Below are 24925 nucleotides of genomic sequence, written 5' to 3'. Positions count from 1 at the left end.
TCTATTTAAACGCTTCTAAGAAATGTGATTGATAGTAATCCCAGGAGATACTGTTATTTGTGAAGCAATAGTTATTCACAAATAATAGTATCTCTATTAACAGTGGGTGTATCCCTAAACAAATATTTCGATGCGGGTTTAAATGCTAATGAGTAATAGATATCGTGCCCTTGATTCGAAAATACGTAGCTCAGAAACATTGGTTCTCTGGATGTTTAAATAAACTGTCTTTAAACACATAGTAATATATTACCTTATTCATCAAAATTATCAGTGCGAAAAAAATATTCATAAAATAGGATCATATAACATTTTTATCGTTTCTAGTTTACAATCCTAAAGAACTTTTTCATAGTGATATCTCGGGAACACATTTTAACGAGTTATTCAGTAGATTACTTTTGTAGCAAGGGTGTGATATATCTCATTGAACGTAATAGAGAAAGTTAATGTATGTATGCTGAATATATGAGAGAGAATCTCTTCGTATAATACACTTTATCTCATTCAATACTACCGACCAACATAAGCGGTGACAAAATATGCTTACTTTTTAATAATAAAGTGAATAGTACATAGGCTACTTGTACATAGAGTTACAATATAAAAAGGATATATTAATAATAGATAAAATAAATAAAATTCAATAGTACAATTAATAATGTGCAGATTGTAATTCAAAAAGAAAAGTCTAATATATCAAACAGTACAAACAGTAAGATAAATTACAGAAATTCTCAAAATAATCTAAATATATTCAGTAATTTGAGCTAATTGGTATATAAATTGAAATAAATTGTTTCAGAGGAGAAACCGAAAACATTTGGTGATGCTGCGTTGTTTGGCCATCAACGACCTGGTCGCATTATTAGGGATGATGGTGCAAATGTACATCACGATCTATGTAGGCAGTGTGATGTCTACCAGGGGGTTTTGTTCCCTTCGGGTGGTATGGAGGCTCTTCGGCTTATTCAGTGGTTGCGTCGCCATCGTAATGGCAGCTGAGAGGTGGTTAGCCTTGACCAGACCCTTCGTTTATCAAAGGGTAAGTCAAGATCCTTGATAAACCTTTTCAAACAACCGACTAGCATTGACATTGGTATTGACAGGAGCTTATCGTTGGATTTTCCCTTCATCTTATATTTACTCTCATATCGTTAGATCCTATCTAGCACTTTCAGGTTACTTGTAACTGTATATCTCCAGTTACATAACTTAAATCGAATATTCAAAACATAATTGAAAAATGATATACACTTATATTATAGAAAGTTGAATAAATTTCTGGACCGAAACTGTTCTTCTTTTTCTCAGTTAGGCATTCGTATTCACGATAGCTTGTTCTCGCATCGAACGTGATCGGGAAAGCGGCGCCAAGATTTTCTCGCAAGGATATCCTGATGATGAAAGATAAATACAAAAGTTTTGAAATTCAAATTAAAACTTTGGAAAAACGCAGCGTTTCCCTAATTGGTTAATTATTTTTAAAAATCGTTATTGCGTTTTACTATTGTTGCAATTAATTCAATAATTAGAGATTGAAAAACACACTTATATGGACGAAAAAAAAATTAATTTTTAAATTCTTTTAAATGAATTAATTCATTTTTATTAAATCAATATATTGATATTTAATCCAAATTTCCTCGAAATTTTTTCGATATTCCTTCATGAGGTATTTTGAAGGCTTGTGAAGTATTTTAACAGTAAATAATAGCAATAAAAAGGTTCGGATCAATCTTCTGAATATTAACTGAAAATTATGCAAAATAAGGACGAAATCGATCGAAAATAAAAGCAAGAGTCTAATACCAGAAACACTAGATATTATTCTATTAGGACTAGTTTGAAACTATATATACATTACAGAGATAAAAGGAAGAGTGAAAACACCATAGTAACATAGTCGAAGCAGCTTCATAGGTTTTATCTATACGTGATAAAAGTTGCGTTACGTAGAGTGTAAGTAAATGTACGTATGGACCTGACCCATTTTATCAATACACAACATGGACAGGAATTGATGCGAATATTTACTGAAAATGACAATGCTGTTTAATATCTTACTGATATCATTTGTATCTTGTTTGCGCACACTTGTTATTAGGGATCATACAATACCGAACTCTTTACACCTATCTCTATTAACTAAGGTAGTTTACTTAAATTAGATATTTATTAGGCTTGCAATAAGTTAGAAGCAACTGGAAATTGATATTTATTTAACTACAATTACTTCTTTATATCACTTTATTCGCTATACTCTATTTTAAAAACTAATTATATGACCGGAGCGTTAAAACCGGAAGATCATTCATTGGAAATGTTGAATCAGAGAACTTGACACACTGCAGTTCTTTCATCAAAAGTAAGCAAGAATTAATATTATCATAAAAAAATATTTGAGAAATGGTATAAAATATCTTTTTACTTGAAGGCGATGATATCATTGGCTTTTTTGCTAGGTATCGATCATTAAAATACATGCTTAAGGAAAATATTCGCATTGAAATTCTTAAGAATCTGAAGATGTATGTACGGTATCAGGGTTGACAGTACGCAAATATTAACTCCATCACTTGAATGTAGCCAACGATTCGGTCGAATCAATCTACGGCCATTTAAAACGCAGCGGAAACAATTATTTAAACTGGCTGAGGAACAAGTGTTTCTCTTATGCAGTTGGACTATCAAAATGTATATCCTGTTTCCCTTTAACATTATGTCGTGTAATTCGACAACTGACCAAAGAAGAAGGATTATTTTCGTAAAATAATTTTGTCAAATATAATAGAGAGACAAATTACTTTCAAGTATGAATCAGATATAAATTATTTTTTCTGGCTACTGTTTAAGCGGAATCGTAGTCATTTACGTAAAAAAATTATAAGAAATTTGTTGATAATACATTTGGTCCATTTTACTTTGTTTGAAATTATTTCTCGAATGATTTTATCAAATTCTGCAATTCTTTGATATATATTTTTTGGTCAAATTAAAGAAATGTGATTAAAGGGGATCATGGTTCACAGCAGGCGGCCACATTTCCCATGATAATGATAACAAGTGATAGCTTTGGAAAGTCCTTAAGTTGTTTCCGAGAAAAAGAAAGACGTACGTGATCACCAGCAGCTAATTATTTCATGTCCCGATTAAAGAAATGTATTTTCATGTTAATACCATGGCTACATTTGGTTTGGGAATGAAACATGTGTGCTTTATCGTCGCTAAATACAATTGAACTTGTTGCGTCGCGTGTTGCGGTGAGAAATTTGTGACCCATATTGTAGCCCAAATATGTCCACGCGTAACGCCTATACTGTTTTCAATCATTGCGTTGTTCATTCGATATTTCATTTCACTAGATTATTTAAATATATTCAATGTCTTCATACACTGTTCGATTTGTGATGTTACTCTTGCATCATTATTGTTAAATTTTATCGTCCTCGATTTAAGTAGTGTATTAAGAAATTTCTTTGACACTTTCCCTATTTTTTAAACAATAATTTTCATCTAAAATTTATTATCGAAGAAAATACTTTTACAAATTTCGATATTTTATATTGAATTCTTAGTTACTGTAAGATTTTTAAAATAATACAATATAATTTCTATTTATGTTACGCTATATACTGCAGATTAAGTAATGAAAGAAAAAGAATTACGAATTCATTCGAATTTCGTACCTCTTGAATTATTTAGCACGTATCTCGACTTTTAATAGGCAGAGATTCAGGGTCAGTGAAATTAATGTAAACCACACTTCTGCACTGAATGGTCAGTCACTGGTATCTAAACTTTTTCTTAGGATACGTGTATCCATGCACGTACCAGTGGCTGTAAACTTGAAACCATATGATACAGTATCATTTAGTAATGTTATAGCTGTAAAATTAATGCTAGGATTATTTTCATAAATTATACATCTTTATCCTTTACCTACCTTATCTTTATCATAGTGTGTATTTTTCTGTGTATGTACTTATTAGAACATTTATATATTTGCATCATAATTGGAAAAAATTATGATTCAATTATCTTGTAACAATTCATTTAACTCAATACTTGATACGATAAAGGAATTATACGCTACTACATAACATATTCATAATTTACACCAAATATCACATTTTATTAAAAGTATGAGATATCCCGAAATTTTTGAGCCAGAGTTTATTTATCTACATACGTGTTCAATATTTTCATCAAGCTGACATCAAAAACCACATCCCAATATAGTTACGTTATAGCTGTCAGACTACAATTGAAATAATCTTTATAAATTACAATCGTTTATCGACAATCATTAATACGTTCATCAATATGACCGTTTCTCGACAGTCATCAATATGTTCCACATTTACGAGCCATAATTAATTTTTATATTACATCTTGTTTATTAAGCTGGAACTTTGCATTTTTCTATCAATAACGCTGCACTACAATTTTTCTCTAAAATACCAAAAACTGAAATCAACCGTCTGTATAAAAAAATATCGTCCACTTTATCATCCATACGCATCATACTTCCGCTTTAATAGAGTAACTTCAAAAATAGGCCACAATCAACTGGTCGATTCAAAGCAGATTGGAAGGAAAACTAGAAAATCCAGTCCTCTTGTTAGCAGTCACTCCAGGGAACTCGTTGAACACACTATAAATTTAGAACATGATAGATCTCACCTTTGATTGCGGTGTGCAGGTAACTTCAAGGATATAAGAGCAGAAGACGAAAAGATGATTATAATGTCGACGAACTGCGGATTGATATCCTCTGAACGTGTGTGGATTGTCATTATCTGTAACAGATTCCTCTCTATCGGCCCAAACATAGTGTTGCAATCTCAACAACACTTTGATGATGGTTTAACGCTAATTAAATTTGATAAAAAATTAGAATTAGAAAATGAAAAATGATAAAAGAAGAACTGTGACTCTAAGCCGAAATGAATTGGATCAATGATTGGACAGTGGGTAAAATTATCTTTCAATTTTATGCGAAGACTATCTTCGCGATATTAGCTCGTAAACGTCGTGTTCGCGACGAATATATGGAAAGAGGATATATGAATTGGCAACGAGTGATTCACGATGTGAGAACGCACTTTCGCGAGGAACCCCGGACCAATGTTTCGTTTTTCGCTTCTAATAACGAACGAAAATCACGAGCTAACGATTGAGAAATAGTCTTCACTCTATCGCGTTTCCACGAAATATTTTGGTTACATAAGAGGGAATTCGGAGCTGCTTAAGTGCCTTATGGAACGAATTTTTGAGCCAAGCGTGGCTTGCAACGAAAAAATTAAGATCGCTAGGAGAATCCTGTTTTAGGTCGGTGGAGCTTATGACGCAGTAACTTCTTGTTGAAACGTTTTTTTAGAGATATATTGGGGGCCAATTAATGAAGATAGAGGATAAAAATACTGCTAGCTTCTTGATATTTTAAACTCGTGAAGAAGAGATTGATCTAATCTTGTAGGATGTAGAATTAGTATCTCCAAGTTTATTTGAAAATCATGTAGATGTGACAAAAACGTACTTAATCATAGAATTTTATAATTAGACACTCTTTGGATAATAATTTAAAATATTACTTGATTATATATTATATATATATATATGTATTTTTTCTTTTTTTTCTGATTGAAGGTTTAGAGTCGCGTGAAAAATTGATTTTCTTCAATTCTCCATTAAAGCAATTAAAAATTATTGATACTGTTAAGCTCATTTTGTTGTTCAATTATATGTATGTAGGTATGTAGAATGCATTAGCATTATCGTCGTAACCTCATACTCGTATCGTGTTCGATAACCGTAAATGATCGCACGTACAATAGCATATTATTTCACACTAAATGACTATGTTATAAAAGATACTATGTGGTACATTTAATGTTCCCTAATTCGGCCCACCCCGCCCGAAGAAAATCAATGTAACTAACGGAATGGAAATCTATGATGCTTTTATCTATAATTTTTGCCAACTAGAAGAAAACAGGTTTAGCTAAAATTTATTAATGTTGTGATAGAATATTATTTTCGTAATTTGTCGAGAGACAAAATATTACATATCAAGCTTTTTATTTATCGTTGAATATGTCTGGTAGATAATTTTATCCATGTAATATCGTTTCTTTACTCGTGGATATTTACAGTTATGGTGTGAGAAATTTTCACTTTTGCCGAAATGAAGTAGTCAATTGTAGACATATTGTAAGGATGTGCGGTACACGATTGTGAAAATTAGTTTCCTGTTATAAAGTATATATAAAGAATACTTTAACTTATCTCTTTTCTGTTGGCGATATTAAGAAACGAAATATTATCTTACATTCCTTGATTTTATCCGGGAACGATATATCAAGGTAACTAAGTCTGAGAACTCATTAGTTCATTAATGCTTGTAAATTACTATGTTTTGGCTTCTTAACTCCATCGTTTATTTCTAGCTGTTTATCATCTTTCTCCAACTGTATGTTTCAAATGTTGTACTTTAATAAAATTGTACTTTAATAAGCATTATTTTAATAAGGGAGAAAAAAATTTCACAAGTACATAGTTATAATCATAAATATTCACACTTTAGATCTTTCTAGTTGATCAGATTATAGTTTGAACCTAAACTCTCCAAGTATTTTGTACTGTTATTTATTTTATTATTTGGCTATTAATATTTGTGAACGTTACATCAAACAGAGAAGAAATTATTCAATCTTCATCGTCATCCATTTCTCAGACTTAACACTCGTAATACCTCGTAATACCTACCAACCTCCTGATTTTCGCTACCGTGAAACAACGTTTCCTTTGATACAAAAAGCAGTTATGCGAACTATGTATCGACTACAGCAATTTTCTGTCCATCGAATTTAAGATTTCTAGATCTCTTGAGAGCATCCACAATTATTTTCAAAATGTACGTGTCAAAATTAAAAATGATCTGGTATTTAAAAGCGAAAAGGAAGAAAGGAACATATAAATAATTATATAACATAAAAGAAAGAACTAATTTTTATCTATATATTTTACAAGAAAAAAAATTCTGTAAAAAGTATCATATAGTCAGTGCAAAACGTATTCGTAAAATAATTAATTTCATCAAAAATATTGTAGAATAGTTCATTAACAAAATTTTAACAAAAAAAAAAAAAAAACACGCGCGTATTCTTACAAATCTATAAAATAATTTTCATTAAAAAAGGATGGATTATCTATATTCTTCGTGAAAATATTAACAAGCATCTAAAAAATGGCAAAAATATATGCGTAATAAGTACTTGTACAGTTACAGTTTAATAGGAAAAACTAAGACTTACCTAATACATATCCAGGAGAGGAAATTGCTAAGTTTAATTATTTGAATGCTTAGTGGGATTTCCTTCCGATTTTATTATGCTTTGAAGCCGTTGTTGAAACGACAAAACATTGAAACATTGAATTTATCAAATTGATAAATTCAATTGAGTAATTTACTTGAAATATTTTTCCATTCTTCTGAAAGAGTCCTTTTTCAATCATTCTTTGATGAAATATGGTGACTCCGTATTTTTCGTTTCAGGTGGTCATATATATTTTCGATAATATTTATATCCGTGGATTGTGGAGGTGTTTTTAGGCGTTCCGAAATACAAGATTCAGGCTCGCGTATTACTAACATTATATTTTGGGTCGTTATTTTGTATCGCGATGAAACTGTCTTTTCAACCCATTTTTTTCTGCTCTTTGATGGAGATTACTTTTTAAATATCTATGTACATTGGATCCTATGAATCAATAATGACGAATATATTTTTTACACATATGTTTTTACTATTTTCTAGCTATTTATTAATATTTTTAAAACAGGAATAGGTGTCGCATTCCGTTCTTTTTTTCGAAAATTATATGAAGTAAGAATATGCATATATTTTTTATTTGTTAATAAACAATGTGCCATAATAATTTTGTTAAAGTTAAGTATTCTATGAATATTTTTTTACAGTGATCATATACAAAGAAGTAAAGAGTTGTTCATTTTAAACATTCTGGTAGTTCTGATATTGCAACAACACGTTGCGTTGTAAAACAGCGAATTATTTCTCGAAAGGGAATAGCATTAGAAGCAGGAGATATAATACAAACGACACGATGTCTCAGCAATTATTAGTTTCCCTTAGCCTCTTTATTTCCTCTACATACTGAACGTCTCTTGTGAATGGGCTTTCGCTTTTTCCTCTGGGAAGCACTTAGCCACCTCCGCAAAAGTGCGACAAAAAGTTGTCGGTGAAGGTTTCATTTCTTCTCCCATTTCTCCAAGAACACGTTTGCTACGACGTTTGAGCGATGATATTCGTATATTTGTTTTAGATGTAGATATACAAAAATATGATAAGAAGAATATTTTATTCATTATCTCGTTCGTGTTCAAAAAAGATGTTTTAATTAAATAATATGATCAAGTACTGTCTAGAGCGATTTATTACATACGGCAACGTGTTTTATGGACTGAATTAATTTTTAATAAAAGTTTTTTTACGAGCTGAAGATAAATTCGATGAAAGCTAGAAAAATGTCAGATTACTAATCATTAATTCTTATGACATTCGTAATATCATTGTTCACAAAATTTGTTATTGTATGATCAAATTTATATATGAAATAGACTGTAAATTATTTAAATCCATAATAATAAGTAATCTCTACGTTCCTTTCCTTTCATTTCTACCTTTGCGAATAAAACAGTATAGAAATTGGACAACCCGATTCAATCAGACAAAATTCAATCAGGTAAACTTACGCAATGAAAAAAGGCAACTCTCGAGACTCTAATCTAATTTCAATAAAAATATAGTACTCTATATAAAATTTGAAGCAAACCATACCTCACGCTATCTCATCGATGTACTGTTCTAAACGTTCCACAATTGTATTAGTGATTCCTGTATATTCTGTATATTCAGAATATTACATTTTTTGTGCCAGATAAAATATTATTTGTGTACTGTTTCAAGATTTACTTTTTTATTTTTATAATGCAAACATCTATATTATCATGTCAAAACAATTCTATTCCCTTACATTAATTCAAAAACTTTTAGGAACATAAGTCTCAAAAACATAACGTTCCGTAAATAACAACTAGCACGATAATTTGCTTCAACTTTTAAGCGCAATATCTGGAAAATACAGAATTTCATTCTGCAAACAGCGAGCCCTACTTTGTTTAAATTCCAAGAGTCCATCTTCGTGAATTATCTACTTGATGACGAAGAAACTTTCCACCCCATGTAAACAATGATATCATAGTAATTCCCTTTTCGCATTTTTCTTGTGCCCAAGACATCTAAAATAAGATCTAAGATCGCCAACAACCCTAGTGATATAGTGACGCAGATCAAGAGTTCACCTATTTTAAGCCGAATGTTGTCTAAAAGAAAAACAACATCTACATTATATCTGGTTCCCGTTCATAAAATTCCTCGTGTTGTCAGGGACCGTTGAAGCTCATTTACAAAATAGCGATGGCTCTTTTCCTTTCGGCGCTATTCTATTTACCCATTGCTCGTTGTTACAATCGGTCCATTAGAATCGAATCGATATTCTTCGTTTGTTTTCTGCCACGCGTCATTCATCGAAGTTCATTGACTTTGCCTCATTGAGCAATGATCGATGCGATCATACGTGTCGAAGAAGGACATGTGGTTGTGAATGTAAGCAAAAAGAAACTGATACTAAACTCTGTTTTCACATTGTGCACTTGTTTCTTTATTGAAAAGTTGGTATAACATATGCTGATAAGGGATGGAAATACTATTTTTTATTCAGAACTCTGGAGTCAGTCAACAGTGCATTGACTATAGCGAATTCATAATATCGTCATAATATTTAGTCATAATATGTAGGTAGTAATTATTTGTTAATTTTTTTTCCTTTCTTCGATTACCACACTATCGACGGAACATATAATATTTCCTGCTTCTTGTACTACTAAATCTGTGACACGTATGTGTTTCCTAGCAGGTGACATACCCAGCAATTGTACGTTGCATGCTAGTGCTCTGGTTAATCGCCCTGGCGTTGACAAGCATGCCAGTTATGGGTTTTGGCGTGTATTACAAAGGCGAACGATGTATTCGATACAGAGAAGCCACCGATCCAGCTGATATCGCCTACGCGTATGTTTGGTTCGTTTTCGGTAAGTACGAGGTATCGTCGAGATTAATAAATCCTTAAGTATGTTTCGATTATAATATAATAATTTAATGTGGTGAAATCTTGATAATCCGAATCGTTTTTATTGGACCTTCATTCATTTAATGAAAGGAAAATAAAATGGAACGATTGACGTGTATCTAAAGCGACTTGTGTATTTGATTATTCCTTTCTTGTTATTTTATATAAATTAGTACAAAGTAACAGTGTTACCATAACTCTAAACAACAAAACGACACATTTTGATAATTCCTATTTTAAATTCGATCGATATTGTTAAGCGATCACTGCAGTTTGTGATTTTTGTCACATTGATTCAGCTTCGATTAAAAATTGAATAAAATGTGCTGTAACGCGAATATGATTAACAAAAATGTTTTTACAAAAACTGTCATTCACAATTCCTTGAAACTTTTGCACGGTTGTTTGTTCTATAATTGTATTATGCGAAAAGGAAATAATTTCCATATCAAATGTATATTTGCATATTGTGAAGATCTTAATTGCTCTTTTTAAACGGCAGGTACGGGTCTCTGCCTATCGATAGTTTGGTGCAATTTGGCGGTTTCTAGAGCGCTTAGCAGGCTAAATCACAAAACTGGGCTGCTTCGACGAGTGACGAGATCTTCTTCAAGAGCGAAACCACTTTTGTCAGCGTCAGGACCAACACCAGAAATCGTCACTACCGCGGAGGAAAGGGCATTCGCAAGATTGATGGCTGTACTATCAATATCGTTTGTTGTCTGTTGGATGCCACAAATGGTAAGCAATCGATCGTGGAAGTAATTGATTAAATTAATTCGTTCACGCCGGAACACCCTCGACAATTAAATGACGCTTGCGGTTCTTTTTGGCAAGCTAATTAAAATTCGGAGAATGCGTAACTTCCAGTCCTTCCGCTTTCGAACATCTTTGGATAAAGACGTGTCTTTAGATACTTAATTATATTAGGTAGCATCTAGATTTGTCTATCAGGAAAATATCTTTAATTACATTCTTTGTTCTATCTTGCTACAATTTATTTCCTAACAAAGGATTTAAATTGTTGGATAAATTGAAACTGATTGCAAGGAAGATTAAAAGAATAATGTTTTATTATTTTATATTTTGCATTGTTAATCTTTTTATTGATTTTAAAGTTTGTTAAATTGCATACTTTTCTTGTAAATTGTAAATTTTTGTGTAATATTAAAAAATGTAGAAATATCAAGGAACCAGCAAGTGACAATATCGATTCACTTGTGTTATCATGAATTATAATTTTATGTTTCCTCTAATACAACGCTGACAATTAAATCGTAATTAATTCATATCTATTTGTATTGTATTTGCTCATCTTGTTGTTATCTTAATTCGCCATAATGATACGTTTTGTCAACGGATTGCGAGAAGGAAGTCTCTATGAAAGAAGAGCTTCCGGTTACTCTCTTTTGTGGAGGCAATGGTATTTACGTGACGGGGTTTTCGAAGATCCTTTCGACGATAGTATTTGCTCCAACACCAACAAAACATCGATAAAATTTGCCGTCGTATCTGCCGTGACGAGACTTCCAAAGTGAAATAACATTTTTCATTCTACACCATGTACCTTTCGTAAAGTATCCATCTAACAATTGATAATGATGTATTAGACGATATTTGATTCAATTCCGATATTAATGTAGTTGATATAACATTAATCGATGTTTAATTATGTTGACGTAGTTGAATAAACTGAAAAAGGCTAGTTCAGTCAAAAAGTATGTACTAAACATATTTTTCATTGTCTTCTTTTTACAACGAAAATATTCCTTTAATTGCCAATAACAACGGCTTGTGGTAAACGGTAAAGTGAACTCGGTTGAATGCTCATCTCGCATAGTATCAATAGCAGTTAAAGAGTTTATATAATTATATAGTTTGTCTTATCTTTGATCTTGAAATAATGAATGAAACCTGTCAAATCCAGCACGGTAAAGGAGGCATTGGACAGTGAAGTTACGGATTTTTATTCAAAGATCTACAATATTTCAATATATGCGTATTATGGCGTCGAAAAGCAGACATAGATGAACATAAGTTCATTGATTCATAAATCCGGATAGGAAATTTCGTGTTATTCCAGAGGAATCATTGCCATTGCCCGAAGCTTTCGCATTCCTGAATTTTTAATCCAATGTAATCAAAATGTATCCTGCCGGCAAGAATACAATCGCCTCGAACAATGCACTCAGTGTGGTACGGTGATTGCATACTCACGAGCATTCCGCATTTCCATCTCCTTATCCGCTCAGCATCTTATTCAACGAACGTTGTTTTCCTCACAAAACGTGTAACGTTCCCTGAAGTCCAGTCAACCACTCGAATCTCACGTTTAAAGCTTGCACTTGAACTTCCCACAAAATTATTCATTTTCTCGTTTTTGAAGCTGTTTCCAAGGATGATGGAAATAATGTAACGATTTGCTCGAGCAAAATTGCGAACGTGACGCATTTCCGCTGCCTGCGACGAAGGTTAAACACGAGGATTTAGTTTGGAATATCGTCACGTACGATCGATCGCGACGCTCGCAAACGATCGATCTTTGTAACACGTTAATGTTCGCTTTGTAAACGAAACCGGATGTTGGAGAGATTTTTGACGAGGAAAATTTTCCACAACGTTTGTCGTCAATAACCATGTATTTCTGTCATTGACCCTAGAGGCGTGCGTTCATATTGATTCTATGGTGACCGTGATACTTTTCATTCTACACCGTTTTCAGTCAACGTATCTCAATATATAATTATACTTCCCTAATAGTGGTCATTGTGTTTCATAATTTTGAAACTTTGTGAAGTCGTCGTTCTGAGTTAGAGTTGATTTGAGCTGAATTAAAAATCGTAGAATTTCTGTAAACCACATATCTCAATCTTTCTGCGCAGTTGAAGTACTGTTAGTAATATTGTATGAAATAAAAGTTAGCAGTATTAATAAATTCTCTTGTATTGAAACAAGTGACTATTACAAATTGTAAATTAATTGTCCGTTGTACTTAATATATTTTGAGGTTGTACGCAACAATATTTATACACATTTATTAAAATTGTAGATTAATTGTATATTAATCTCAATTATTAAGTTTCATAGATTGCTTTTACTTTACTATGGCATTACTGTTTTGTATACTGTTTTGTTTCGACAGATTTCCATCCCATTGGCACAGTTTGCAATGCAATTACCTCAGAAGGCACTATTCGCGCGAAAACTGATTCGTATGTTTCACCTGGCGGCCGATGTCCTTCTTTGTATTCACTTCACCCTGGATCCGTACATCTACGTACTATTGAGAATGCCACGGCCACGATTCCGCCTTCTGAAACCCCTTTGCAAGATCTGTTGGCCAGTAAGAAGCCGGTCGAGTTCGTTCAATGGTGAGTCTCATCAATTCGAAACGGAAATTACGTGTTTAGAGGAGGTGGGAACAATTAGTCACGCAAGTGGGACCCGATAGTATAGAAATTTGATATATATTGCGGAATATCTACTTCGTATATTTGATATGAAGGTCACAGGTGAAAAACATGATAAGTCACATTTTCCGTCTTTTTTAGAAAACGAAAAACGAAAAATTTTTCAAAAATTCAATACGTTATTTACTCCACATCAAAACTATTTCTCCGTTTGAGCTTGGGATTAAATATATGTTTTTGTCACCTTCTTGAACTCATAACAAATATTAATACAATTAATTATGCAGTTTATTATTAATTAAGTTAAATTAACAAAACAACTAAACTAATATTATTCTTTTCTTTTATCAGATTATTCTCTTCTTTAACTATGTTATATATTGTATACAACTTTTCAGTCACCAACTGACATAGAATTTAGAACGTTAACAAAAATTGACTTGTCATGTTTTTTTTGTGTGGATTTCAGTATTCAATATTGTACATTAACATTTAATAATAATATAATATTTAATAACATTAATAATAGTATCTTAAAAATAATACTTAATAATACTCTGTTAATAAGAAGTACTATCTTAAGACATTTTTTATGATTAAATAAACGTAAGATATCTCTCGTCGCAATTGCGTGACTTATTTTACATTGTATAATTGAACCTTTCCAATTAACCACTGTTTTACTTTGAATCGTTCGAACGACTAAAGAACAAAGGGTAATTGGTCTATGTACTTTTGGTTTTCAACGTGTCATTTAACATGAATATCGTGAGTTTGTCTATCGGAAAATGGTCTATCTAAAGGTCTACCTAACCATTATACGGTTTCTTCATGGTACGCATAACGAGAAGTTAGAAGGCCGATAAAGAAGACCCTCAGGGGACGATGATCTTTTGGTTGCCTCGCAACAAATAGGGGACTTTCATACGAGCTGCAAATTGATATTGAATCGATTCTTAGTGACGATTTGGACAAGCAAATTAGTACTTACCGAAACATGTTTGAGTCTCCACTTAACACATCCTTATCATTTCCTAATCAATGTACTTTGTTATAACTTATACTATAATCTTCTAATCAATATAATCGGTTGATCTTCTAATCAATGTACTCTATTATAATAATATATTCTATCGTCTCCTCGTTTAATCTGGCCTAGCGTTCATAGTTCACTGTAATTATTGCACGTCGCTTGTCAAAAGAAATTTTCAATCAAACACAGTAGCTATTTTATTTTGGAGGTACAAAGTATAAACCTAATAAAAATATGGTAAAATCGTTAAACCACGTGGGACAGGGGGATTTTAGTTTTTACGTTTTTGAAGTATGCATTATCGCTTAAAATTTACAAGTTTGGGATCGTTCCGTAGTGCACACACAAAAAAAAAAGAATAAAAAATAAAAAATAAATTAATTCACTATTTGTTATTCTTGGTAGATTTATAGGAAATACCTTCTATTATCTTTTATCTCTGTAGTATATCTTTGTGACATCTCATTGCATTTAATTCATACACATTACACGACTCGTCGAAACGTTTGAAAAATAGATACAACCTAATAATCATAGTCTTCTTTTTCATAATCTTTCCACTGTAGTTCTATATATATATATATATATTTTTTTTTTTTAAATATACAGGGGTCCCCGTAACTAGTACAACTAGAAAGTATATGATTTTAAAAAAATAAACAGATATAAAACAGAATAAAATTTTATAAAAAACATAGAGGCCCAAATATTTCTTCATATCGAATAAGTGATCCCAACCTTTTAAGCGATAGCGTAATTATCTGCATAGTGTAACAATCAGTTTTCTCATTAACATAGCTGATGAAGAACTTTTGGCAGAAGTAGTATTCTCCTATCAGCTTAGGCTGATGTTGATGATCCGTACGATTGAAATGGAATCTCTAACACCTGACAGGTACCACAGACCACCAGAGCAGCAGTGGTGATCCGTCGAACCCGATCACCGAGGCACCCTCCATGCCCGTCAGCGAGGAACACGATCCTCATTTAGTGGCGGTGCCGATCTGAGATAGGCTTCGGCGAATGATCTTCCTGAAACAGCTCAATAGTCACGATGTTAGGCAGGCTTGAGCTGCACGCTCTTCGAGAACGTTGGAAGATCTTCGCTTGGTATATACACGAGTAACCGCGCTACGAACTTTCATCGAATAACTGGCGAATCCATTGCTCTAAATTAGAATCGATATCGAGCGAAATTACGAAAAAATTCGATATTACGAAATTACGATCATTGTGTTGGCAATTAGGAGAATATTTAAAATAGTTTCGATTATTAACTAAAGTATCTCAACGAATAATATCTCATCAAACGCCTGGCAAACCTATTACCTTCAGTTGGCATTGATATCGATCGAAATATCGAAATTATGAAGAAATTGTACGATTTTTATTTTGCTTAATGATTAGAAGGATATTTAAAACAAAGGAAAGTTTGAATATGAAACTATTTTCGTTTGAGAAATCTTCAAGATCATGAGAATGAGTAACTGAGGAATAAATTAGATGAATTGAGATTGATACTTCGCTCATTTTTCGTGTACAATTTGCACATTTTCAATGTTCATACATTTTCTGTGCAGTTTTCGTGTTATTGTACATGATACATTTTACGAATAATTTTAATCGTTGTAATTTTGGATATTTTAATATTCTGATTACCTAATTAATCTTTTAACTGTTTTATAAAAAAGGCGTCGCGCTTTATATATCAAGGGAATTTAATGGGATTACACGAAAATATGACAGATATTGATATTCTTATTTTCAGTTTTATTTATTTCTTTTTTTTCTTTATATATATTATTGAATTTTATTAGAGAAGTGAGTAAACAGCATTCCAAAAAATTATTATGGCACATGGTGCGTGTATCGTATTAATGGATGTACATTATATGTATATTAAAATAAAGCTTCAAAATATTATAAAATACCCGGAAAAATATGCAAGACTCTACTCGTTTGCAGTCTGCAAGTGAGAGTGAGTGTTGTTTGTTCGATGTACTTTTTAAATCGGGTATTTTGCGAGAAATGTAAAAATTCGCTTCAAATTGTCTTTAAAGAGAAAAATTTACACGTAAGATAATATATAATAACAAGAAGTGTAGTTAAGTGTATCAAGAACTATATTCTAAATAAGTATAATAAAGTAAGTAAGCAAGAAATAATCGCAATGCAAATTTCGACATATGCTTCTAGTATAGTTGCGTAAATGTATGTCTAGTCAATAAATTAATGCAAGTGTGCAGTAGTTACAAAATGAATGCAATGAACCGACAATTTACCAAAGCATTAAATACAAAGCGTATTTTCATCATACAATGTATTTCCTTATAAAATTTAAATAGAAATTGAGAAAGAAATATATATATCTTTCTTTTCTTCAAGATATGACACTGATGGAAATACTTATCGCATATAAATAAATTAATCAGTAGTCTCGTGCTTTATACTTAACAAACAATAAGTTGGTACTTCATTAGAGGAAGCCGATGTAACTTATAGCGATAAATACTTTATCACCTTCTATTGTATCAATATAATTATATTAATACATTTTAATTACTTCTTTTTTGTAATAAATTTGTTTAACAAATTCGTTTTTTTTTTGTGAACTTTGTATCGGTATGAATACTCAGCATTAATTCTTAGAGATTAATTTAGAGATTTAGAAGCGGTTTTTTGTGTTTCTGATATCCGATAGAAAAAATACATATTTTCGATTCTTATAGGAAATAAATGTTAATAATTACGTGTGATGACATTTAAAATGTAAAATTGATGGCTTGTCTGAATCTGTCTGGTGCTACGATATGTGAAAATTAATGTTTGAATATAAAAATTCCAGTAATTGAATAAATTAATATTCGTGAGTTACTAAGTGCCAGTTTTATCGATTTTACATCTTAGATTTCGAATAAGATCTTACTCAACTTCGCTATTATTAATAATAAATAAAAAAGGATAATTTCAAACAAGTGATAATCAGCAATGTGCGTGTTGGAGACAACGAAATAATGAAACGAGTGGAAAGGAAGGAATACATATAATACAAATATATTTTATACGCAATTACGTATCTCTTGCTTCTAAACACTTAACAACATTAATCAATAACTTACGGGACGCGATCGTTGCTGAATACATGACATCCTTCTTCCTTTTTTTTTTTTTTTTATTGCACACTAGAAATATACCACAGTTGCATTCGTACACAGTATCAATCGCGATACGTCTGGCGTACTTTTACGTACCTTAAGTAGCTACAATAAATAATAACTTGACTTTTTAATTCCACGCTCGTCTCCCACGTTTTACGCGTCGATGAAAGATCTATCTAAGTTCGTTCGATCTCCATATTCGCTATATGGAGAGATGAACAAAAATACACAGAGACGATCGTAACGAAATTTCATAGAATTTGTAAATATTCCTTGTTGACTAACAACACGTTGACTAACAAAAGATCGTCTACGCTTCTGGTACACGCAGTCGCATCCTTGACCATCGCACCCCATACGATTGTAGTTCACCATCCATCACAGGCACACGCGTCAACAACAATTAGAACGATATGATTGCACGCGTTGTCTCGCGAAAGGATCGATACTTTTCAATTCGCGAAAGGACGCAAAGTCAAAGGCAAATATTCACGATTCTCTCGTCTTTCTTTTTCAGTTCTTTCGTTCTAGCCTTCTCACGCAATCGAGCTCAATCACATGCAAACATGTATATACGTTTCGGCTACGATAATAGAAATCACACCGATAAACAAAATATAAGCCCGTACGCGGTCAACAATTTTTATTAGCAACAGATTGCATAGTTGGTGGAAGAGATATAATAAGGTCATAAGATTGGACAGCTATCGATATGTTCTGAGAACTAAAAGAAATGAAATTTAAGGAACATAAGACAAAACAAAGCGTTCGATAGCTGGTTCAAGACCATCGGATTAGAATTTTTTCATTTTTTCTAATGTGATAGAAAAAGTTTCAGGAGAAATTTTGAGAATTTCAAGAATTCGGCTTTTATGGCTTTAATTCTATGTTATCGGGATTATTTCGAGTTTATCTAGAAGGAATTATCTTTCGACGTTTCACCAGCATTATAATTATACTATGCAGAGGTTCAAGTGACGCATGAGACTGCCGTGTATCTTGTATTACAAAGAGTATATATAATATATAATATATTGACCGTTGGTTACTAATAAAGTTTCATATAATTGATCAGCTAAACAATTAAAAAAATTTTGTACAGAATACAGTCTAAAAAACAGGTTGTGAAGATATATAATTTGCTGTTTTGCATATAGTGCACACATTTCATATAAATAATTTAGATATCAATATAAAAGTAATTTTTCTGGTTTGAGATTCAGGACATTTTTATAAAATGCATACCGCTATATGTTTGATTAATATTTTAATTTATGACCTCGTTATATCAATTCTAACATCTATACTTTGCTTTTGAGCGATAGGCTTGCGAACAACAATTTATCACACATATAGGTATGTCGATAATTATATACACATCAAAAAGATGTCTCTATTTCTATGATGATTGTAGAGCGAATCTTGTAATCGTTTTTCGGTTCGAGCCGGTCGTGGAAGATCGAAAATCAAGGCTCTAATGCTTCTTACGAAATGTCGCATTAATATCATTGATTGAATAAAATGGTTATGTGTAGGGTTAACATGATTCATTCTATTGTGTTCTTTAAAATTAAGCGACTCAGTCTTGAAGCATTTTGAAGCATCGCCGGCTCTTCCATCAAAATGATACAGCTCTCAGAAACATTCACTCCAATAATCTTTTATTTTTTTTAAATATAATTTTTGTCTCTTTTTTGCATATATTATATATATAATTAGACAACGCATCCATACAATTTCTTTCAATTTTCGTAATCGAAGGATAACAATTTTTATTTCTTTTTTAATTTTCTGCTATGATCAAACGCCGTCATAAAAGTATAATAATACTCTGAATATCTCACCTTGGCTTCGCGAGAAATCTAAAATTCGTAAAATGAATTCAAGGAAGATTAGTCAACATTCAATCGAGTATTCTGAAAGAGACATCCGAAGCTGTAAAGTGTCCTCGGTCCTGATTAAAAACGAATCATTGCGGTAAGGGCGAGGTTTTTATAGTTACGACTTCGGTATCGATGAAACTAATCAACGTGTGAACATCCGCGCAAAAATAAAATTGGCAATTTCGAAAATCAGAAGGGCAAAGTGCGCGAAAATTGATTGTACAATTGAAAACCAAAAAATGATTTGCATCGTGATCTTGAGTAAGACTATCTGAAGGATCGATATCAATTAATTATTGTCAAATACGCTGTATGTTAATTATGTACGGTCGATATATACGCGAAGTTGTAAAAAAGTCAGACGAATCGCTCAAAGTTGAAGCGAATAAAACACGCGGGAGATGTATAAAGAGCTTAAGGTCTATCCAGAAGTACCCTGAACAGGGGAAACTATACGAATTGGCCACTCGAATTTTTGTACCATTAATACGGACATAACAACAACAGAATAATTTTACGCTAATATATAATAATTATCGCGACGAAGCTTTGAGGAACCTTCTTTATTCCAATATACATTTCTTTATGACTCCCACAGTTTTTCTTACATTTTCAACAAAATTATTTTATCCATCTGCAATAACACTTTTATTTTCTTCCAAATAAAGAACATATTAGGAAGACGAAAAGTCAGAATCTAATGCCAAAAGTTCAACGATTGAGATTTTATTTATTTTCCATTTCTCTTTACTGGAGATAACTCAACTAAAGTATAATTCTCTCGACTTGCAATTACAATGACATTGCCCTTTCGCAAGAATTTTAAATTCGAAAGAAATTTATTTGCGCCCGAGTTCTTTATTATCTATCCAGTCTCAGAATTCGCTAGAATCCCATTAGCGATTAAACGCGAACACATTCTGCTGTGATCAGTTGAATTATTAATAAAACGAACAACGATATTATACGTCAGTTCTCGAGCGCGCGGCGTCGATCGATGGACAATGATAAATTCGTTTTGGCACTCTAACTCGATTAGTTCCCTTTTAACGTTTTAAAGGTATTTTTAGGCCAGTGTCACGGTGTTGTGTTAAGCTCGATTCAACGCTCTTTCAGGTATCGTAATCCATTGCGTTCTAGTGTTAAATTCAACGTATATATATTATATTTAACACGAGCATAGTACACGCGAAATTACATCGATTCGCTTAAAGCACGCGTGTACGGTCGTTCACCTGTACCATCCTTTACCGAATATCGAAGTACAACGACATTTAAATTGTGATCACACGAAGAATTAATGCCGCGAGATCGAACATCGAGAAACCAACGTTTCATTCATATCCAGTGCAAAAGTACAAACTTTCATGGAATCGATTTACTGAAATCAAATAATATTCAAAACAGCCAGATCATAATGATATATATTTTAATAATTATTTATAGATTCAATCGAACGTGATTATTTTTTTTTCTATAGTGTCTCAAACACGCGTGAACGTGTCTCTGTCGTTTTGAATCTGATTTCAGTGAACCTTTTCAGTAGTTCCATTTCGAAACGAGCCAGTAAGGTTCGAATATATTACTGTAACGATCTGACTCTCTCGATCGGTATTAACAAAAGATTTAGAGAAAGCTCTCTAGTCCGGTTCCATAGCAGTTTGGAACGCGTGCTTCTTGGCACCTTGAAAATAACGGACCTCCCTTATCCTGCTTTTGATCCACTCGGCCAAAACGAGCCAGAGAACTCTCCCGCGTTCTCTGAAAAATCGTCGGGCGAACAAGTCCTGAACAGTCACGATCGGACAATGACGGACCCGACCGCGTGTGGATTGCACACGCAACAATGATTCCCACGGCATGTCATGCCGACGTGAGTGAATTTTGGCCCTTACCTGCAAAATTTTCCCATTTTTCAGATTTAAATGTGTACGAGTTTTAATACGATTTTTTGGAATTGAGATCAAGGTGATTGGAACACAATTAAGAACTCTTCTTTAATATTCTTATTTCGTTGTAACATATTTTCTGGTATCTATCTTCTAAATAATTTTATCTTTGTAGATGTACTATCACACATCCTTTTAAAATCTTTTCTTTATATGATTTTAATTTTTTGATATTTACATGCATAAATGCATTGTAGAATTCAGTGAAATATGAGTGAAATATATAAAAATTGTACATTTCATATGTTACAACCTAAAAGTAACTTGTGACTTCAGTAGATTTTACTTCAAATGAAAAGTCAAGAAATATCCAAAGATAGAGCCGATCAATTTGAATTTTTAGTAGTTCATATGTATTATCAAATGTCATAACAAATTTTAATTCAAGTGCTTCGAATCGAACTTACCGAGGGCCGTGCCAGATCAGATCACACCTTCCAAAGCAGCAGATGGTTGGTCGAATCTTCGCGACCAGCCTGCAGCTCGGCTGATGCCTGTGCACCTCTGAAATTCTCGTAACCATCTCCGCCTGATATCACCAAGAGTTTCCCGCGATTGATGTTGTTCTGTTGAGTTTTGCTAGATTTCAGAGAGTATCTGTTCACTTTTGGACGCGGATCCGGCTTCGACAATGTAGTCGTTTCGACGCATGTGAGGAAACGCACGTGTCCGGTGTGTCCATGAGGAACACCTGAAAAATATAACAAAATACAGTTTTACTTTCTAAATATTTTTCGACGTAAAGCTCGACGATATTATTTGCAACAATGTTATTCACTAAAAATGTAATCTACTGCTAGCTCCAAGCTTTAATTTCGAAACATTATAGCGGGTTACCACATTTCTTACTTATTTTTGTTTTATTATATATATACTGCAATTCTATTTCTAAGAGATGACAACTTTTTGTTATTCATACTTTCTGGTCCCGTGTGCACAATTAAGCTAATATTATTAATGAAATTTTACAAGTCATAAGACAAAATTTGCAAAGTAATACATGTTCTTGTGCAATGATTCCAAGTACGTTCAGATTACTTCACATGCAATGACCTAGTAATTAATGTAGCGAAGTACAATATAAATATTTCATCGTGTTAATCTAATTAAGGCGCTGATTCTAAATAATTCTACGAAATTGAAATATTAATGACCAGTACAAGGGCGATGGAAGAACGATACAATTGCCATATTTAAATCAGATTCAGAAAACGTTGAATAAAACATTTTATTCATCAACATACGTATTAACAAAATTTTGCAACATTCAAGGACCAAAATACCTTTTCTTTGATGTATCAGATACACCAATTTTTCTACGACTGAATATTGCATATAGCAATTAAATTGTAGTAGAGATTGAAAGCTTGTAGCGTCACGTAAAAGGCTCCGTTTCCCAAGATTTATTAGTAGACAGTTTACTTAGATACACAGGGAAATCCAAAAATTCCTAAATGATTGATCGAGCCTGTATCTGGCCGGTGTCGAAGCAAACACTTCGTTGAGAAGTCACGAGTAAACTCAGTGGCCAGCTTCTAATTATATCGAAAGCAATAAGCTACGATTATAAACGATCGAATGTGACGTCAATACGTACCAATCACGATCGGTGGTTGGGACATCCTCTGCGTGGATGGCTTTATATGGGGAATTGGCACGGTCAATAGTACACCGGCACTCGTGCCGATCCAAAGCAACTCGTTGCAAGCCAAAAGTGCGGTAACCCTGAGACAGGCGGCCTTGTGCTGTCGTATTATGTCATCGCAACCTGCAGCAAGTTTAAAGCTTCCGTTAAAATAAATACCATATAATAAAATCGAGAAAATATATCTGGTTGTGTAAGGTTTACTTGAATTAAAGTTTTTGATATGGAATTTATTTGGAAAACTTCCAATGTATAAGACTGAAGAAAGATTTATTAATGAAAATTGCAAAATTTGGTGTTAATAGTAAACTTAAAAGTATGGCCAAAATGACCAATTAATAACTTCATAGAAATTTAATAGATTTAGCTCATTGTATGTTTGGGGGTTATTCTATGATTTTTGATAAAGACTATCGGTCAAAAATTTGATGCCATTGCGTGTTTCATAGATTTCAAAAAGTAAAAGTAAATTAAAAATTAAATTAAAAAAGTAAATAAACAAGAAATTGAATATAGTACTTATTACTTATAATTTTGTACAGATATATAATTGTTGTTCCTGTCTTTAATTTTTTCGTATAAGTATTGTATTTTATCTGTATTGTCGTCGGTGGTATTAGTGTTAATAATGCATGTTCAATATTGTTTTCCTCTACGTTTTATTTTGATTATGTATTTTGTTTAAACACGATCAGTGTCACAAATAGGTGGCCAAAACGAGAACTTCTCGGTCCAATTCGTGAAGAACAACCGTTAATCTACTTGTGAAACGACTTTGAAATGCTGAAAGGAATCTGGTGTTCCTACGTTTAACGACCTTTCGCATCAGGTAAGATTTTCTATTTTATCTTCGGTTATATTCTCTCAGGTGTAGTTCTTTTTACGATCCTCACGTAAATTCAACTTCTATATTTTAAAGTCAGTTTCAACATAAATCTAAAACTGACGTGGGAATAATATTTTAGAATTAAATTTCTTTAACTTCTCTTTGTGGTAGAAATTACATTTTATTCCAATTAATTGAAATTTAATAAGTTACTTTCGAAGATAGTTCATAATTTGGATATATTTTCACGTTTTCGTAATCAATATTGCATTTATGTCGATAAAACTATTTTTATTGAACGATATTTCAGTGAAAAAGACTATGTTTTCTATCTTAGAGATAAAAGAAATGAAACGAAACATATGTCGCGTACGGATCAACGTAAAATTGCAAAGAACTAAAAATATGTCTAACATAAGGATAATAAGCTATCATAGGTATCTTGTTCATCTAAAAGATTAAGATACGTAGAAACTTACTGGTAAGCATTTTGGTGACAGCTGGTGCTATATTGATGTCCGTCAAGCATTCATAGCTACCAGAGTGGAACAATCGCAGCACGGCGCTATTGTGCAAAGAAATCCAGACTCCTAGCCCACCGGAACTTGCCATGCAGGAAACCGACAGGGATGTGTCGTTGCTAACGGCGAAAGTGTGTTCTATATCTAGCGAGTGGGTGTTGAGGATTTTTACGGAATTGTGGCACCCGCACCAAAGTTTCCCGGATACCGGAAGCATTTTCGTAACTGGAGAAGCCACTGTGCCTACCGATACTGTCGTTGGGTCGGGTGTATTCCAACCACCCA

The 24925-nt window shown here is 32.7% G+C and overlaps 2 protein-coding genes and 1 long non-coding RNA gene across 14 annotated transcripts in view; 1 reads left to right on the top strand and 2 right to left on the bottom strand.

The window, feature by feature from the left end:
• The window catches only part of LOC132911006 (uncharacterized), a 9364-nt gene extending 5563 nt beyond the window's left edge, over positions 1 to 3801 (bottom strand). The window contains exon 1 of the long non-coding RNA XR_009658894.1: positions 3690 to 3801. This is a non-coding gene — a long non-coding RNA (uncharacterized LOC132911006). The remainder of the gene's footprint in view (positions 1 to 3689) is intronic.
• The window catches only part of LOC132910991 (prostaglandin E2 receptor EP3 subtype), a 26276-nt gene extending 1673 nt beyond the window's left edge, over positions 1 to 24603 (top strand). Inside the window, exons 2-7 of one of the 4 annotated variants that reach the window (XR_009658886.1) lie at positions 806 to 1045; positions 10000 to 10177; positions 10718 to 10956; positions 13358 to 13586; positions 23989 to 24122; positions 24457 to 24603. Coding sequence is in view for 3 of the 4 variants with exons in the window: in XM_060967252.1 (XP_060823235.1) it covers positions 806 to 1045; positions 10000 to 10177; positions 10718 to 10956; positions 13358 to 13586; positions 15554 to 15666 (999 nt within the window). In the remaining variant the exon portion in view is untranslated. Of the gene's footprint in view, positions 1 to 805; positions 1046 to 9999; positions 10178 to 10717; positions 10957 to 13357; positions 13587 to 15553; positions 17352 to 23988 lie in introns of those variants that run through there. The other 3 variants (XM_060967254.1, XM_060967252.1, XM_060967253.1) reach the window with 3 other exon arrangements.
• LOC132910982 (rho guanine nucleotide exchange factor 17) overlaps positions 17697 to 24925 on the bottom strand; it is a 70296-nt gene continuing 63067 nt past the window's right edge. For 8 of the 9 annotated variants that reach the window (XM_060967217.1, XM_060967221.1, XM_060967222.1 and 5 more), the window contains 4 exons: positions 24599 to 24925; positions 23246 to 23416; positions 22056 to 22339; positions 17697 to 21594 (listed from right to left, as the gene is read on the bottom strand). In XM_060967217.1, coding sequence (XP_060823200.1) covers positions 22077 to 22339; positions 23246 to 23416; positions 24599 to 24925 — 761 coding nt within the window. In that variant the 3' untranslated portion in view covers positions 17697 to 21594; positions 22056 to 22076. Of the gene's footprint in view, positions 21595 to 21711; positions 21902 to 22055; positions 22340 to 23245; positions 23417 to 24598 lie in introns of those variants that run through there. The other variant, XM_060967218.1, reaches the window with a different exon arrangement.

Source organism: Bombus pascuorum, chromosome 9, assembly GCF_905332965.1.
Source record: "Bombus pascuorum chromosome 9, iyBomPasc1.1, whole genome shotgun sequence".
NCBI lineage: Eukaryota > Metazoa > Arthropoda > Insecta > Hymenoptera > Apidae > Bombus > Bombus pascuorum.
The sequence above is the reverse complement of the archived record's forward strand: the minus strand, read 5'-3'. Positions and strand labels throughout refer to the sequence as shown.